Raw genomic sequence first — 15,997 nt, 5'->3', positions numbered from 1 at the left:
ATATACAGTGGGGCAAAAAAGTATTTAGTCAGCCACCAATTGTGCAAGTTCTCCCACTTACAAAGATGAGAGAGGCCTGTAATTGTCATCATAGGTACACTTCAACTATGACAAACAAAATTAGGGGAAAAAATCCAGAATGTATGATTTTTATTAATTTATTTGCAAATTATGGTGGAAAATAAGTATTTAGTCACCTACAAACAAGCAAGATTTCTGGCTCTCACAAACCTGTAACTTCTTCTTTAAGAGGCTCCTCTGTCCTCCACTCGTTACCTGTATTAATGGCACCTGTTTGAACTTGTTATCAGTATAAAAGACACCTGTCCACAACCTCAAACAGTCACACTCCAAACTCCACTATGGCCAAGACCAAAGAGCTGTCAAAAGACACCAGAAACAAAATTGTAGACCTGTACCAGGCTGGGAAGACTGAATCTGCAATAGGTAATCAGCTTGGTTTGAAGAAATCAACTGTGGGAGCAATTATTAGGAAATGGAAGACATACAAGACCACTGATAATCTCCCTCGATCTGGGGCTCCATGCAAGATCTCACCCTGTGGGGTCAAAATGATCACAAGAACGGTGAGCAAAAATCCCAGAACCACACGGGGGGACCTAGTGAATGACCTGCAGAGAGCTGGGACCAAAGTAACAAAGCCTACCATCAGTAACACACTACGCCACCAGGGACTCAAATCCTGCAGTGCCAGACGTGTCGCCCTGCTTAAGCCAGTACATGTCCAGGCCCGTCTGAAGTTTGCTAGAGAGCATTTGTATGATCCAGAAGAAGATTGGGAGAATGTCATATGGTCAGATGAAACCAAAATAGAACTTTTTGGTAAAAACTCAACTCGTCGTGTTTGGAGGACAAAGAATGCTGAGTTGCATCCAAAGAACACCATACCTACTGTGAAGCATGGGGGTGGAATCATCATGCTTTGGGGCTGTTTTTCTGCAAAGGGACCAGGACGACTGATCCGTGTAAAGGAAAGAATGAATGGGGCCATGCATCGTGAGATTTTGAGTGAAAACCTCCTTCCATCAGCAAGGGCATTGAAGATGAAACGTGGCTGGGTCTTTCAGCATGACAATGATCCCAAACACACCACCTGGGCAACGAAGGAGTGGCTTCGTAAGAAGCATTTCAAGGTCCTGGAGTGGCCTAGCCAGTCTCCAGATCTCAACCCCATAGAAAATCTTTGGAGGGAGTTGAAAGTCCATGTTGCCCAGCAACAGCCCCAAAACATCACTGCTCTAGAGGAGATCTGCATGGAGGAATGGGCCAAAATACCAGCAACAGTGTGTGAAAACCTTGTGAAGAATTACAGAAAATGTTTGACCTCTGTCATTGCCAACAAAGGGTATATAACAAAGTATTGAGATAAACTTTTGTTATTGACCAAATACTTATTTTCCACCATAATTTGCAAATAAATTCATAAAAAATCCTACAATGTGATTTTCTGGATTTTTTTTCTCATTCTCATAGTTGAAGTGTACCTATGATGAAAATTACAGGCCTCTCTCATCTTTTTAAGTGGGAGAACTTGCACAATTGGTGGCTGACTAAATACTTTTTTGCCCCACTGTCAGGAAGCTTGGCCCCAGTGATGTACTGGGCCGTTTGCACTGCCTTACGGTCAGATGCCGAGCAGTTGCCATACCAGGTAGTGATGCAACTGGCCAAGACGCTCTCGATGGTGCAGCTGTAGAACTTTTTGAGGATCTGAGGACCCATGCCAAATCTTTTCAGTCTCCTGGGGGGGGTGTTGTCATGCCTCTTCACAACTATCTTGTTGTGTTTGGACCAGTATAGTTTGTTGGTGATGTGGACACCAAGGAACTTGAAACTCTCGACCCGCTCCACTTCAGTCCCATCAATGTTAACGGGGGCCTGTTCGGTCCTCCTTTGTCTTGCTCACATTGAGAGAGAGGTTGTTGTCCTGGCACCACACTGCCAGGTCTCTGACCTCCTCCTTGTAGGCTGTCTCATCATTATCGGTGATCAGGCCTACCATTGTTGTGTCGTCAGCAGATTTAATGATGGTGTTGGAGTCGTGCTTGGCCACGCAGTTGTGGGTGAACAGGGAGTACAGGAGGGGACTAAGCATTCACCCCTGAGGGGCCCTGTGTTGAGGATCAGCGTGGCAGATGTGTTGTTACCTACACTTACCACCTGGGGGCGGCCCATCAGGAAGACCAGGATCCAGTTGCAGAGGGAGGTGTTTAGTCCCAGGGTCCTTAGTTTAGTGATGAGCTTTGAGGGCACTATGCTGTTGAACACAGAGCTGTTGTCAATGAACAGCATTCTCACATAGGTGTTCCTTTTGTCCAGGTGGGAAAGGGCAGCGTGGAGTGCAATTGAGATTGCGTGATCTGTGGATCTGTTGGGGCAGTATGCGAATTGGAGTGGGTCTAGGGTTTCTGGGATGATGGTGTTGATGTGAGTCATGACCAGCCTTTCAAAGCATTTCATGGCTACAGACATGAGTACCACGGGGCGGTAATCATTTAGGCAGGTTACCTTCGCTTTCTTGGGCATAGGGACTATGGTGGTCTGTTTGAAATGACAGACTCGGCCAGGGAGAGGTTGAAAATGTCAGTGAATAAACTTGCCAGTTGGTCAGCGCATGCTTTGAGTACACGTCCTGGTAATCCATCTGACCCTGTGGCTTTGTGAATGTTGACCTGTTTAAAGGTCTTGCTCACATCGGCTACAGAGAGCGTGATCACACAAATAAACCATTTTTATTTTGATAAACATTTGGTTTTCAGTGTTTGAATAGTGTGGATTTGACAGTGAAATGATTTTGTGGGTGATGGTATGTTTGCTCTGTGTCTTTTCCCTACAACATTTATCACTCCAGATTTGACATCTTCTATACAATATTTAGTCGCAAAGGTTCAGTTTGATTACATTATTTACATCAAATAATTCAATGCTTTGTTTCTTGAATTAAGTTGATTGCTGCAATTTTGTAAGTGCATCAACGTGGCAGATAAGTTACTGGAAGTATATTTTAAGGATCAATGAATTTGTGACACAGCATAAAAGTTGTATCTTATAATCATACACACATACACAAGACTAGTATGGATTTTATACACAAGAGCCACCTTTATCTCATATTCAAATGGATACGTTGTATTCAAACTTTACTTTCTCGAGTCGTGTTTATCTCCCACATAAACATCTTGATGTGTGATTAGATTAGGCAAGGGCATATTTTTCCATATGTAATGAAAATGTAAACCTAGGCAGGTTTTTATAGACTCAAGGCCCTCTGTGATCCTTTGGGGGTAAAATCTGCTTCCATTTCAGGGCTGGCTTGTTTAGTCCTTTCCCCCAGTGTTTTCTAGCTACAGCCTTAAAGCCTGTTTGGATGGCCACAGCTGAATGAGACTGAAGCAGGTCTCCAGCTCCATCAGGAACACTCTGATGTAGCTAACTACAGTAATGAGGCTTGATGTGTCAGCGGAGGGAGTATTGTAACTGAAACGGCCAGTAGGATGCAACGGTCAGCCCATCTGCTCTGGATTCCCCCTCTCTCTCCAGTGATTAAAGGCCCTGAGCTGTGTGAATGGTCTACAGTGTTGCTGGCAGCTGGGAGCACACTGGGGGCTCTGACAGCCTATTAACCCCCCACTCACCCTCAGTTTAGCTAGGCCAGTCTGTGGAGACCCAGGTTTAGGGGAGGTCCAGGCCTCTCATCCTTTCTGAGCTTCACCTTAACTGGGCATGCAAGGCAAGCCTTCTGCCCTGGGGAGCAGAACCTGAACCGGAGCTCTGGGCCAAGACAAACACTACCCAAGCGGTGGCAGCTAAGGCGGTTTCATATAACCAGCGGCCCTATGTGTAATTCTGTGGGAGTCAGTTGCCTCCAACTTCCCCAGCCCACAGCGTACAGTGACAGCATGCTCTGTGCCAATGCCACATCCCTTATCTACCATCTGAGCAGGCAGAGAGACTGCATGGGGCTCTCAACACTTTGCCCTTATTTCATTTGGCTGCATCTCAATGTAACAACCTTAAGTGTTACAAGAAATTATGGTTGAGATTTGACCTTGAGCAAACAGTTGCGTGTTTCCCTCTCAGCAGTATCTGGGTGAAGTAGCTGGCACTTATTCCATATAATGTAATCGGGTTGCAGTAGAGCCTGTATGAGCCCAAATCTACCTTGGAGCTTAACACATCTGTTCACCGAAAAAACAAAAACAAAACATTACCGTTCCTGCCATTATATACAGGACAGCAGAGTGTGCATTACAATGTAGTTTTAACACGCTGTTGTTAGCTAGACATGGGGAAGTTGTGTTATTGTCGTAAGACAGGTTTCGTTCCCATGATGTAACTACTCTCAGTCCTATATTATGCCAATGACCTCTGCTTGTTTTTTCCAGCGATCATCCTTCTTCCATTTGCTGCGTGCAGGCTGGCCTGTAAGTATCACAACTCAGTGATGTGTGCCAACTGCACTACAGTGGGTCAAAGATGCTGTGTGTGCCTGAGTGTGTTACTGATGGACCTCTTCCTATTAAATCCTCAGACAGAACAGGGACCTACTGGACCGATAGGGGAAATGGGCAAACCTGGCCTACCAGTGAGTGATATATCCATTTACTGTACACTAATCACAAATAAACTATGGTCATATGCCCTTACATGAATTTATCAATGCAAAGACATTCATGTAAGTGTAGGCGACGTTGGGCTAATAACTGATAGGTTGCTGATTCGATTACCTGAGCCAGGGAGAAAAATGTGTCGATGTTTCACTGTACCTATCTGGTGTATGTGACAATAAAACATGTTTTTATTTTTTTCTGCAGGGCATTCCTGGAGATCCTGGACACAGACGAATGCCAGGACACAGGGGAGACATGGTAATCTTAACAATACAACTAGCAACTTGTTATACAAATGTTCTCCTAGTGGTTAATGCACATTCAAGGCTCAGTATTGTCTACCATCTGAGATCTCCTAGTCTTCTCTGAGGTTTTGTTCTAAGCAGTTAAATGTATGAATCATGCCTGGTGTTATGTCTGTGCCAGGGTTACCCTGGGCCGAAGGGTGTGTCAGGTCGAGGAGGGACCTGGGGCAGAGATGGTCAGCATGGCCTGGATGGACAGCCAGGGCCACCGGGATTGCCTGGGCTTCAGGTAACACCAAATACATTCACATGATACATTATTTACAGTCAATCTATACATTTTAACTGAGTAAAATCAACTCATACAATACAATATTTGATTAGAATGAAACAAGGAAGAAAGTATGGACCTCTATGACTGTAATGGCATGGCGGTGGTTTCTATTTCAGGGTCCTACAGGCTATAAGGGAGAGAATGCTCCTCCAGGGGAGAGAGGAGATGAGGTGAGAATACCAGTGTAAGGTACACTACATGTCTGTATGGCAAAATGCCAGATTAGTGCAGGGAAGTGGCTGTCAAACAAGCACTCTTCTCCAAACTGTGTCTATGGTCAGATCTCACAATTCATACACTATACCCAGACAGTGGAAACAACCAGCATGACTGTAGGTCCAGGAGCTTTTCCTGACCACAGAACCTGGAAAACCATCATACAGGCTCTAGTAATAAGCAGTCATCATCTAGAGTCTGTTAGTTACTGTGATCTATTCCCCTTTTATGATGATGACCGATTCCACATTTGTGTGTGAAGCTGCCTGGATCCCAAACATGCCACCAGTCACCAGCTGATGGCACTAGGGGACACCACAAACCCCATGGTTATGCATGTTGGTTTATAGCAGGGGTCTCCAACCCTGTTCCTGGAGAGCTGGCCTCTTGAAGGTTTTCACTCCAAACCGAGTTGCAACTAAACTGGTTCAGTTTATCAACCAGATAATTATTAGGACTAGGTGTTCTAGATCAGGGTTGCAGAGAAAACCTACAGGACGGTAGCTCTCCAGGAAAAGGGCTGGAGAGCCCTGGTTTATAGTATCACTGGCACGTCTCCTGTGTCTCTCTCCTCACTGAACTACAGGGTTTCACTGGCAAGACAGGTCCATGTGGAGACAGAGGGAAGACTGGAGAGAAGGTAACTTTTTAAATATCAAAATTGCTACTCTTTAAACCTTTTTTATTCTCAAAGTGGAAGTAGGCTGATGTTGTTCTGCACATGTCCACAAAGTGTTATTGCACTGCTCTCTAGTGGATGGAAACATCAATGGCTGCTTTGCTCAACACCAGACCTGGTTTCTTTTCAACTCATCCAAGCCTGTTTGGAACATGCTTGTATGTTTTTGCACTTTCACTATCAAAGGCACACTTAGAATATTTGTATATATTATATTAAATATATTAATTCACTTTTCACGATCATGATCATCTGTAGCCTATGCTTAGTAATGTAGTTTTCCCCAAGTGTAGACATATTTCTTGCTATGTTCTCCAGGGTTCTAAAGGAGAGCCAGGGGAACCAGGTTCTGTTGGCCCACTTGTGAGTAGAACACTTTTATCCTCTGGCCCTAATTCAGCTCTCAAATGCTGATAAGTGCTGATGTTTTGACTGTACTGTGGGTAATACAGATGTGGTTTATTAAGCTTGTGCATCATACAATAACTGTTTTAATTTCAGGGGCCGGTTGGTAAAAGAGGAGTCCAAGGGTTTTCAGGGTCACTTGGGCCTCAGGTAAGACTTTGAATAACAATCAATAATCCTAATGGAACACAACTGTGTTACAATCCATGCAGCCACACTATTTGATGGTGGGGTGTTCTAGATCAGTGGTTTCCAACTCCAGTCCTCCAGTACCCTCAACAGCACACATGTTTGTTGTTGCTCTGAACAAAAAACAACTGGTGCAGGTGTCCCTATCTCTTCTGTTTTTCAGGGTGATTCTGGGTATGATGGCGCCCAAGGTCCATTTGGGCCAATGGTGAGTGTAGGAGTATCATGCAAGCTCTTACGGTTACTATCACATCTACCTACTTTACTGCCGCAGTCAGAACACACTTGACAAATCAGTGCAGACGTACCACTTGCACAGGAAAACAATGGACATTGTTTTTTTGTATTTGCATATTCACATATGTACTGTATGTGCCCAAACAGGGGGCTCCAGGTGTTACTGGTATGATTGGATCACAGGGGGTGAACGGCTCAAGGGTCAGTATACTGTATTTACCAATGCACAGTGGGCAGTGGATTGATGATTGATTGGCACAGACCAGAATTGTGTAGCTGGTCTGCACTCAAAATGGAGATTCAAGGTTTCTATTTCATTCAGGAGTGGATCGATCGACAAACATTTTGGCCTAAGCCTTCAACAGTGTCATCCTCCTAAGGTGAGATTCTTTAGTGTGAGCTCATTAAAGGTAATGACCAACAGGTGCATTCATGTGTGCTCTCCTGGAACAGACACACATGTTTTATTTTACCAGTCAAGTCCATTAAGCTCAAATTCTTATTTTCAATGACAGCCTTATTCAAGGGCAGAACAACAGATTTTTACCTTGTCAGCTCAGGGATTCGAACTTGCAACCTCTAACCACTAGGCTACCTGCCGCCCCTCAATAAGGCATCTCAATATACAATACATAATCTAATATTGAAACAAGTAACTTTCTTTAATGCATTGGAAAAACAATGTCTATAAATAGTTACAGGAAAATAGGAATTAACATTAGAAGCTAGGTTCAGAACACCCCTGCAACAAGCAGCCTAGTCACAAAAAAGGCACCAAATCCAACTCCACATTAAGTCCACCTGGGTATAAAGTTCTTTCAATATTGCCACCTCTACGTGTAGCCCAAACCTTTTCTATACCAATACACTGTCAGTTCTATGGCCCACTTCCATAAAATGTCTGTCAACAGGAGAGTGCGGACCAGCTACACAATTTTGGAATTCTATTGCATTTTGGTCGACGCACCTGAGCGCAGTGCTCACAACAACTTTGATTGACATAGACTGCATGGTATTTCATTTTATTTGACAATTAATGAAAAACAGCCATGTACAGTAACAGTCATCCTGTGTAAGGGTTTGTCCTTCTGCTGTGTTCCTCACAGGGAGAAGCAGGGCCAGATGGACCAGTTGGCCGTAAAGGGCCTCCAGTATGTGTCTTTGTTATATTCCTGTCATCGAGACTTCCTTATTTCTTTCAGATATTTGTTCAAACTGAACTCATTCTTCTGTCTATTGTTTTTCTCATAGGGTCCCATAGGATTGTCAGGACAGAGAGGCTCTCCTGCACTTCGAGGAATCCAAGTAAGCAGGGGAGGACTTGGCCCCCACACCAGACAATTTTAGTCCTTGAGGCCCACATTATTAGACAGATAAAGATAATTTTGCGCAAAAATAAAACTAGTTATAAAGGCCCACTAGGCTAAACATTTGTGATGGAAAAATAAAAATATCACAATATTATTTGTTGACGATATTATATTGATATTTGACTCCAAGTATACATTTGTAAAAAAAAATATTTAAAAAAGTATATATATTTGCTTCTGTAGGTAGCGTTAGCTAGCGCCAGTCGGCTGTACCTACGCCAAAATTCCGTTTTTTCAAAAGCTTGTTCTCCATTGTCTTTTCGCACTGAACACAAATATAAACTCAACATGTAAAGTGTTGGTCCCATGTTTCATGAGCTGAAATAAAAGATCCCAGACATTTTCCACACACACAAAAAGCTTATTTATTTCAAAGTTTGTGCACACGTGTTTACATCCCTGTTAGTGAGCATTTCTCCTTTGTCAAGATATTCCATCCACCTGACAGGTGTGGAATATTGTATCACAACACAATGCTACAGATGTCTCAATTTTTGAGGGAGCATGCAATGGCATGCTTACTGCAGGAATGTCCACCAGAGCTGTTGCTGCCAGAGAATTTAATGTTAATTTCTCTACCATAATCCGCCTCCAACGTAGTTTTAGAGAATTTGGCAGTACGTCCAACCAGCCACACAACTGCAGACCACATGTATGGCATCGTGTGGGAGAGCGGTTTGCTGATGTCAACATTGTGGAAAGAGTGCCCCATGGTGGCTGTGGGGTTATGGTATGGGCATAAGCTATGGACAATGAACACGATTGCACTTTTTTTTCTCCTCTTTTTTTTCTGAATTTTACCCTCTTTTTCTCCCCAATTTCGTGGTTACCAATTGTTAGTAGTTACTATCTTGTCTCATCGCTACAACGGGCTCGGGAGAGACGAAGGTCGAAAGCCATGCATCCTCCAAAATACATCCCAACCAAGCCGCACTGCTTCTTAACACAGCGCGCATCCAACCCGGAAGCCAGCCGCAGCAATGTGTCAGAAAACACCGTGCACCTGGCGACCTGGTCAGCGTGCACTGCGCCCGGCCCGCCACAGGAGTCGCTAGTTCGCGATGAGACAAGGATATCCCTACTCGCCAAACCCTCCCTAACCCGGACGATGTTAGGCCAATTGTGCGTCGCCCCATGGACCTCCCGGTCGCGGCCGGCTGCGACAGAGCCTGGGCTCGAACCCAGAGTCTCAGCACAGCTAGCACTGCGCCACCCGGGAGGCCTCACAATTGCACTTTATCAATTGCAGTTTGAGTGCACAGAGATACCGTGACAAGATTCTGAGGCCCATTGTTGTGCCATTTATCCGCCGTCATCATGTTTCAGCATGATAATGCATGGCCCCATGTCACAAGGGTCGGTACACAATTCCTAGAAGCTGAAAATGTCCCAGTTCTTCCATGGCATGTCACACCTTGAGCATATTTGAGATGCTCTGGATCGACGTGTATGACAGCGTGTTCCAGTTCCCAACAATATCCAGCAACTTTGCACAGCCATTGAAGAGGTGTGGGACAACATTCCACAGGCCACAATCAACAGCCTGATCAACTCTATGTGAGGGAGAACTGTCACGCTGCATGTGGCAAATGGTGGTCACACCAGATACTGACTGGTTTTCTGATCCATGCCCCTACCTTTTTTTAAAGGTATCTGGGACCAACAGATGCACATTTGTATTCCCAGTCATGTAAAATCCATAGATTAGGGACACATTTATTTATTTAAATTGACTGATATATATATATATATATATATATGAACTATGACTCAGTAAAAAAAATAATTGGTTGCATGTTGCGTTTATATTTTTGTTCAGTATAAATAGTGAGCCAACATATTTTTCGCAATACATATTGTATCGGCACCTAAGTATCGTGATATTATCATATTATGAGGTCCCTGGCAAATCCCAGGTCTACTAAAAATGGACCAGCCCATCTGTCATTTGCCCGAAATTCCAGATGGCCAGTCCGCCACTGCAAGTAAGACATGCCAGCTAATTTGCACAGCAAATACACAGGCTCTGTGGTTATAATATTCACTTGATCCTTATGCGTTTTGATATACTGTGCCAGCAAAATTGGTGAAATTATATGATTATAGATACTCATTTTCAGTTCATACAATAATAGCACTGGTGGAAATCTCAATGTTCTTGCCAGCTACAGTAGATCTAGGAGATGACTTGTTTTCCTGGTATTCTCTCAGTAAATGTTGAGTTGAGTTTGGGGCTACCTGTTTAGTTTTTGGCATGGTCTAGTCCTAATGACTGCTCCTGCACACCAAACGCTGGCTCCTGGCAAGCAGAGCAGACAATGGGGCTCTCCCTGAAGCCTAGTAAGACAGTGGTGTAGATGTGAAAACCTACTTTTTAAATATCCATCTCCTGGCTAGTCTCAGTCTAGTGAAATATTAGCCATATCCAGATGGTCTCATAACCATGTGATTCAGATCCTGGGACAGGCCGTATAATCATATTGTTCATTATTGCAATCAAACTGTATGATGACTTAGATGTACTTTATGACCTATTAATAAAACAGGCTCTGACATACACAATGTGTATGCATACAACTGGTCTACTTGCATATAGTCTCATCATACGTCAACATTTTATTTTGCTGAAACAGTATTGAATGTTCTCATTTATTTTGTTGTCAGGGACATCCAGGGATGTATGGTCTTCCAGGTCAAAAAGGTGACATGGTAAGTTTAGTCACGTTCATCTTCTGTTTAATAAAATTAATCTCTTGTCAAAACCCACATAGGCCCAGTCATAAATCAACCCCTGCCTCTATCCCCTAGACACTTGCTGATGGCACCTGGTAGGAGTTGGTTTAGTCTATTTGATTATGTTTGTCTATTTCTGATTCTCTAAAGGGTGAAGTCGGGCCAATGGGCATGAAGGGTTTACCAGGCCTTGAAGGGCCCGTGGTGAGTTCTTTGTGGATGAGCTGCACATTACTCTACATTTTTATTTGGATAGACATGTGGCTGCAAACACGTTTTGGGATAAAACATAAACAGCATTCTGCATGGCATAATCAACATGCCAACATAGACTATTGTGAAAACTGATTCTAAAAGCTGTTTTAAAACTGGGTCATCAGAACAAAAAAGGTTTATTCGCCAGCTTTGTTGTTTGACTTATGGCCTCACTGCAGCAATAAAGTTCTTTAAAATCACAAATCTCCATGTGTCTTGCATCTCAGAGCTGACTCTGGCTTTTATACAGAAACATATGAGTTGACTTCTCACTCATTTTACAACTCTGCCAGCTGGTATTTCACTCACATGTTTTAGCTCCTGGTTTTAGTTCAAGCTCTAAAACAACAGAAATGGAAAACATATTTTGGATATGGCAATCTGTTTTACAGGGGTTTCCTTATTGGGATGAGGGCATACCTATATTTACTCTTAACATAGTATATAGTAAAAGGGTACCCACTTAATCCCACCAAACAATGGGCCTGACATCCGATCTCGCTAGATACCCTGGGATACACTGTAGTGTAGAGAATCTACAGCATCTGTGTGACTTTATGAGTTAAACAAATCCATGTCACTGTCTCTCTACCTCCTCTCCTCTCTCTGACGAAGTATCTGTCTGTCTTTTAGGGGACTGCTGGAATTCCAGGTCTGAAGGGGGCTCCAGGTGGCACAGTAAGATGTATATAATTATTATCTTGTTTATTAAACAGGAGTGACATCTTTAGAGAGGAGTGAGGCTCTATTCTATGAATCCTATCTGAGCAGATCTGACTTTTCCTATAGGGCTTCAGAGGACTAGATGGAGACAAAGGAGATGCTGGACCCAAAGGAGACAGGGTAGAGACTTGATTATGGGTTTGGATGCAGTAGTACAAGAATCATGACTATCACAAAGGCCATGTTCATGAAGATCTCGTTAAAATAAAAATGGTTGTGAAAACCTTCATATTATATGTTGTTTTGATACCATTAGTATTTTTTTCCTCAGGGTTCTGTTGGTGCATCAGGGATCCTAGGCCGTCAGGGTGAGAGGGGTCAGAGTGGCCTCTCAGGCCTTCCTGGTGTCAGAGGTCAAGCTGGCCCCCAAGGCATTCCGGTAAACATCAGGATGACACCTGCTATTCACAGCCTTTATTACTGTAACATACATTAATAACACTCCTCATCTTCCTACTTACCTCTTCTGCTGTTATATACTGATACATGATTCATGTAAAATGTATGAAGGATTATGTTGGATACCTGTAGTTTGTGTTTATGAAATGGCACGGCTCATTTGAACCTTTGATGAGAGGGCTCTGATCCCTTTCTCTCCCATGCAGGGTGAAGAAGGAGAGGTCGGCCTCCAGGGAGTGGTTGGAAAGGAGGGGTCAAAGGTCAGCAGAGTTTATCACTGTCTGGTGGAGTGATTACAACAAACTAGACTTAGACGTAGAATTACTTTATTTTTCCTGAGGGAACTTCATGTCCTGAGGGAACAACTAGAGCTCTTCTGTTAGACCTCTCCTTTGTTCTAGTCTACATGCAGCTGCATTCAATGAGCCAATATTGAATGGCCAGCTTCCCAAAGATGTCAAAGTCTTATAACCTGAGTTTCAATACAATACAATATAATACTGACAGAGTTATGTCATGCCATATTCTTGTGTCACATGCCATAATACAGACTCAAAATCTTAATTTTGAATGTCTCTCTTTGTTTCCACCTAAGGGCCACAGGGGAACTCCAGGCCATAATGGGAAATCAGGACCTAAAGGACCCAGGGTAACTGTCTCCTCAAATACAGTGTTTCCCAACTCCAGTCCTCGAGTACCCCCAATAGTATCATTTTAGTTGTAGCCCCTGATAAAGTCACCTGATTCTACTCATTGAGGGCTCAATGATTAGTTGACAAGTTGAATGAGGTATGCTTGTTCGGGGCTACAACAGAAATGTGGGGTACTGGAGGACTGGAGTTTGGAAACACTGCTGTAATAGATAATCTTTGTAGATACATTACTATACCCTCTGCTGGAAGATGTTGTTGGGACTGGGGGAATAATCACATTCTCCCTCTGATATCTTCTATTTCCAGGGTCGTACTGGACAGCCTGGTCTTTTTGGTATACCTGGAATCCTGGTAAGAGAACAGTATTCATTCTCATATGAGTATTACTTGACAGACAATCCTTGATGGATAATGTAGCTATAGTAACAATCAGCTGTCCTTGTTGTGTGATAGTAACAATCAGCTGTCCTTGTTGTGTGTGGTATGTATGCCAGACGTGTTTGTGTCTATGTCTGTGTGTTATGTTGCAGGGTTTTAGAGGCCTCATTGGAACTGAGGGTGCAGAAGGAAAGCCTGGTACACAGGTTCCCATTTTATAACTTTTAATTTTTTAAATATCACTTATTAGAATTTTCTACTGACTCCTTATTGTCTACTGTGCATTGTCAATGCAGTTCCTTGAGCAGGTACTAACCCAGCGGTTTCAATCATTATTGATAAGTAGGTTTTAGGATAAGTTGATAAGTAGGTTTCAGGATAAGTTCTGTGTACAGATAGATAGATACATTTACATTTAAGTCATTTAGCAGACGCTCTTATCCAGAGCGACTTACAAATTGGTGCATTCACCTTATGACATCCAGTGGAACAGTAGTGTATCTAAATCTTTTAAGGGGGGGGGGGTGAGAGGGATTACTTTATCCTATCCTAGGTATTCCTAGATAGATAGATAGATAGATAGATAGATAGATAGATAGATAGATAGATAGTAGGATCTTAATTTGTTCATTCTTTTGTTGCAGAGAACTTTCCTGCACAACAGAAAATGCAAAATTGTAGTGTATTTGAGTTTTAAAATGTCCGCTTTGAAATGTCAGACTTGATTTGCCCCTACAAAAATGTCCATTAATTATAATCCACATAATAATTCAAATTTTCCTTTGCTGCAGGATTATTTTTTCCCTGCTGTAGAAAACTGACTAAAATTAAGATCCTACATCTGTACAGAAAATAAATGTATGGCATGATAAAAACAATATGTGTAATGTTTGTGTTGTTGTGTGTGATTGTAGGGTGAGCTTGGTTCTGCTGGTATTCCTGGAACTAAAGGACACAGAGTGAGTCAAACCCCTTTAACCAATCAGCTCTAAACAAGTAAAAGTCAACAGTAAAAAGAAAAGAAACACAAATGGCTCAATCATTGCTGAACTCTCATAAACCATAGCAATAAAGAGAGGTGTGATTGGTTGTTTTTCAGATGATCCTCCTTAGACACAGATATAACAGCTTGCCTGTGGTGGCTATTGCTGTCCCAGCTCTCCTGTTTATATGAGCACCTACATGTCAGACAGATAAGACTAGATAGTGTACCAGTAAAGAGGTTTACAAGGCCCTGATCATCCCCAGGGGTTTGTAGGCTCAGTCAGTCAGTGTCTTTGTAAGACACATTCAGCATGGCACAGCCAGGGATGATCTGAGGTCCTCAACACTGCTTTGTAAAGTCTTGATATGTGATGCTGGTAGGGCACATTTTATTAGGGTATACATTTGTTGCTACAGTACATGGTCGTATATTCACGAGTCAATGTGTGTTTAACCTCTCTGTCATAAATCCAGGGATTTTCAGGTCTGGGGGGAGCACCAGGACGAGCAGGTCCCCCAGGTGCTCAGGTATGTCCAACAATAAATGTCGCTCACCTATCATTGCTGGACCTGCACATTCTGTCACCCTCCTCAACCTACCCATTCTTACCCTTTATGTTTATATCTGTTTCATGATTTCAACAGGGTCCTCCAGGAAAGTCTGGACAAGACGTCAGTCCTGGGCCACCTGGTGATAGGGTGAGTACTGTAGGCCAAGAGCCTCTGTCTCAAACCGAAATATTACCGACATTTCTCGTTAATGAGTCTCTCTGTTCTCTAGGGCTTCACAGGGAAAGATGGCGTGGAGGGTCGCCAGGGGCCAGTGGGCATGTATGTAAGTGTTGCCTGTCCAACCCCAACAAGGTGTTAGAGTGGGCTAGTGGCCATAACCAGTCTACATTTAATTTATCTTAATGTGTTTAGAAAAGTATTTTTATAATCCCGCTGTGAGAGTTCATGCTCTGTAGGTGTTACTGTAATCTGTTCTTTTTTCTAAGAAAAGTGTAAAAGATAGATGTTTAAACCAATTATTATCATCTTAGTGCAGTGGTACCTACTACTGCCAACAACCAACTTTGTGTGGAACAACCAACTGTAACCGTAACTGTGGAAACCCATTCCTTGTACAGGGCTACCCAGGAGCAGTGGGTTTAACTGGGAGACCTGGTCATTTTGGAGAGAGGGTAAGAAAATACCCCATACAGTTCTACCACATGTTAGTGTTAGTATAGTTGTTGATTTCATTGAATGCCACCTGTCTGTCTGTCTAACCTCAGGGGGAACCTGGTGTGAGAGGTCCCGCTGGTATCCCTGGGAAGAGTGGACCACCAGTGAGTACACTGTACTGACACTCACATTATGGAAAGAATAGTGTAAACTAATATTGGTGGAAATATTACACATAGATACCTTTTATTACCACGTTGATGTTTTTGATCTGTCCTATAGGGGTTAAAGGGATCTCATGGAGAGAGAGGGCCGGCTGGACCTCAGGTAAGGAAGCTCACTCTTTAAGACCATTTGACTAATACAGACTAGCTTTAGACACACTGGATGAGGTTTCCC

At 43.0% G+C, this 15,997-nt stretch overlaps 1 protein-coding gene across 2 annotated transcripts in view; it reads left to right on the top strand.

The window, feature by feature from the left end:
* The window catches only part of si:dkey-61l1.4 (collagen alpha-1(I) chain), a 34,541-nt gene that overhangs the window by 10,841 nt on the left and 7,703 nt on the right, over positions 1 to 15,997 (top strand). For both annotated transcript variants that reach the window (XM_029637047.2, XM_065011491.1), the window contains 28 exons: positions 4,407 to 4,445; positions 4,553 to 4,606; positions 4,836 to 4,889; positions 5,058 to 5,165; positions 5,327 to 5,380; positions 6,013 to 6,066; positions 6,424 to 6,468; positions 6,607 to 6,660; positions 6,863 to 6,907; positions 7,084 to 7,137; positions 8,043 to 8,087; positions 8,188 to 8,241; positions 10,971 to 11,015; positions 11,190 to 11,243; positions 11,928 to 11,972; positions 12,084 to 12,137; positions 12,289 to 12,396; positions 12,623 to 12,676; positions 13,012 to 13,065; positions 13,376 to 13,420; positions 13,600 to 13,653; positions 14,362 to 14,406; positions 14,906 to 14,959; positions 15,077 to 15,130; positions 15,213 to 15,266; positions 15,562 to 15,615; positions 15,709 to 15,762; positions 15,881 to 15,925. In XM_029637047.2, the coding sequence (XP_029492907.2) occupies positions 4,407 to 4,445; positions 4,553 to 4,606; positions 4,836 to 4,889; positions 5,058 to 5,165; positions 5,327 to 5,380; positions 6,013 to 6,066; positions 6,424 to 6,468; positions 6,607 to 6,660; positions 6,863 to 6,907; positions 7,084 to 7,137; positions 8,043 to 8,087; positions 8,188 to 8,241; positions 10,971 to 11,015; positions 11,190 to 11,243; positions 11,928 to 11,972; positions 12,084 to 12,137; positions 12,289 to 12,396; positions 12,623 to 12,676; positions 13,012 to 13,065; positions 13,376 to 13,420; positions 13,600 to 13,653; positions 14,362 to 14,406; positions 14,906 to 14,959; positions 15,077 to 15,130; positions 15,213 to 15,266; positions 15,562 to 15,615; positions 15,709 to 15,762; positions 15,881 to 15,925 (1,533 nt within the window). The remainder of the gene's footprint in view (positions 1 to 4,406; positions 4,446 to 4,552; positions 4,607 to 4,835; positions 4,890 to 5,057; positions 5,166 to 5,326; positions 5,381 to 6,012; positions 6,067 to 6,423; positions 6,469 to 6,606; positions 6,661 to 6,862; positions 6,908 to 7,083; positions 7,138 to 8,042; positions 8,088 to 8,187; positions 8,242 to 10,970; positions 11,016 to 11,189; positions 11,244 to 11,927; positions 11,973 to 12,083; positions 12,138 to 12,288; positions 12,397 to 12,622; positions 12,677 to 13,011; positions 13,066 to 13,375; positions 13,421 to 13,599; positions 13,654 to 14,361; positions 14,407 to 14,905; positions 14,960 to 15,076; positions 15,131 to 15,212; positions 15,267 to 15,561; positions 15,616 to 15,708; positions 15,763 to 15,880; positions 15,926 to 15,997) is intronic.

Source organism: Oncorhynchus nerka, linkage group LG27 (assembly GCF_034236695.1).
Source record: "Oncorhynchus nerka isolate Pitt River linkage group LG27, Oner_Uvic_2.0, whole genome shotgun sequence".
NCBI lineage: Eukaryota > Metazoa > Chordata > Actinopteri > Salmoniformes > Salmonidae > Oncorhynchus > Oncorhynchus nerka.
The sequence above is the reverse complement of the archived record's forward strand: the minus strand, read 5'-3'. Positions and strand labels throughout refer to the sequence as shown.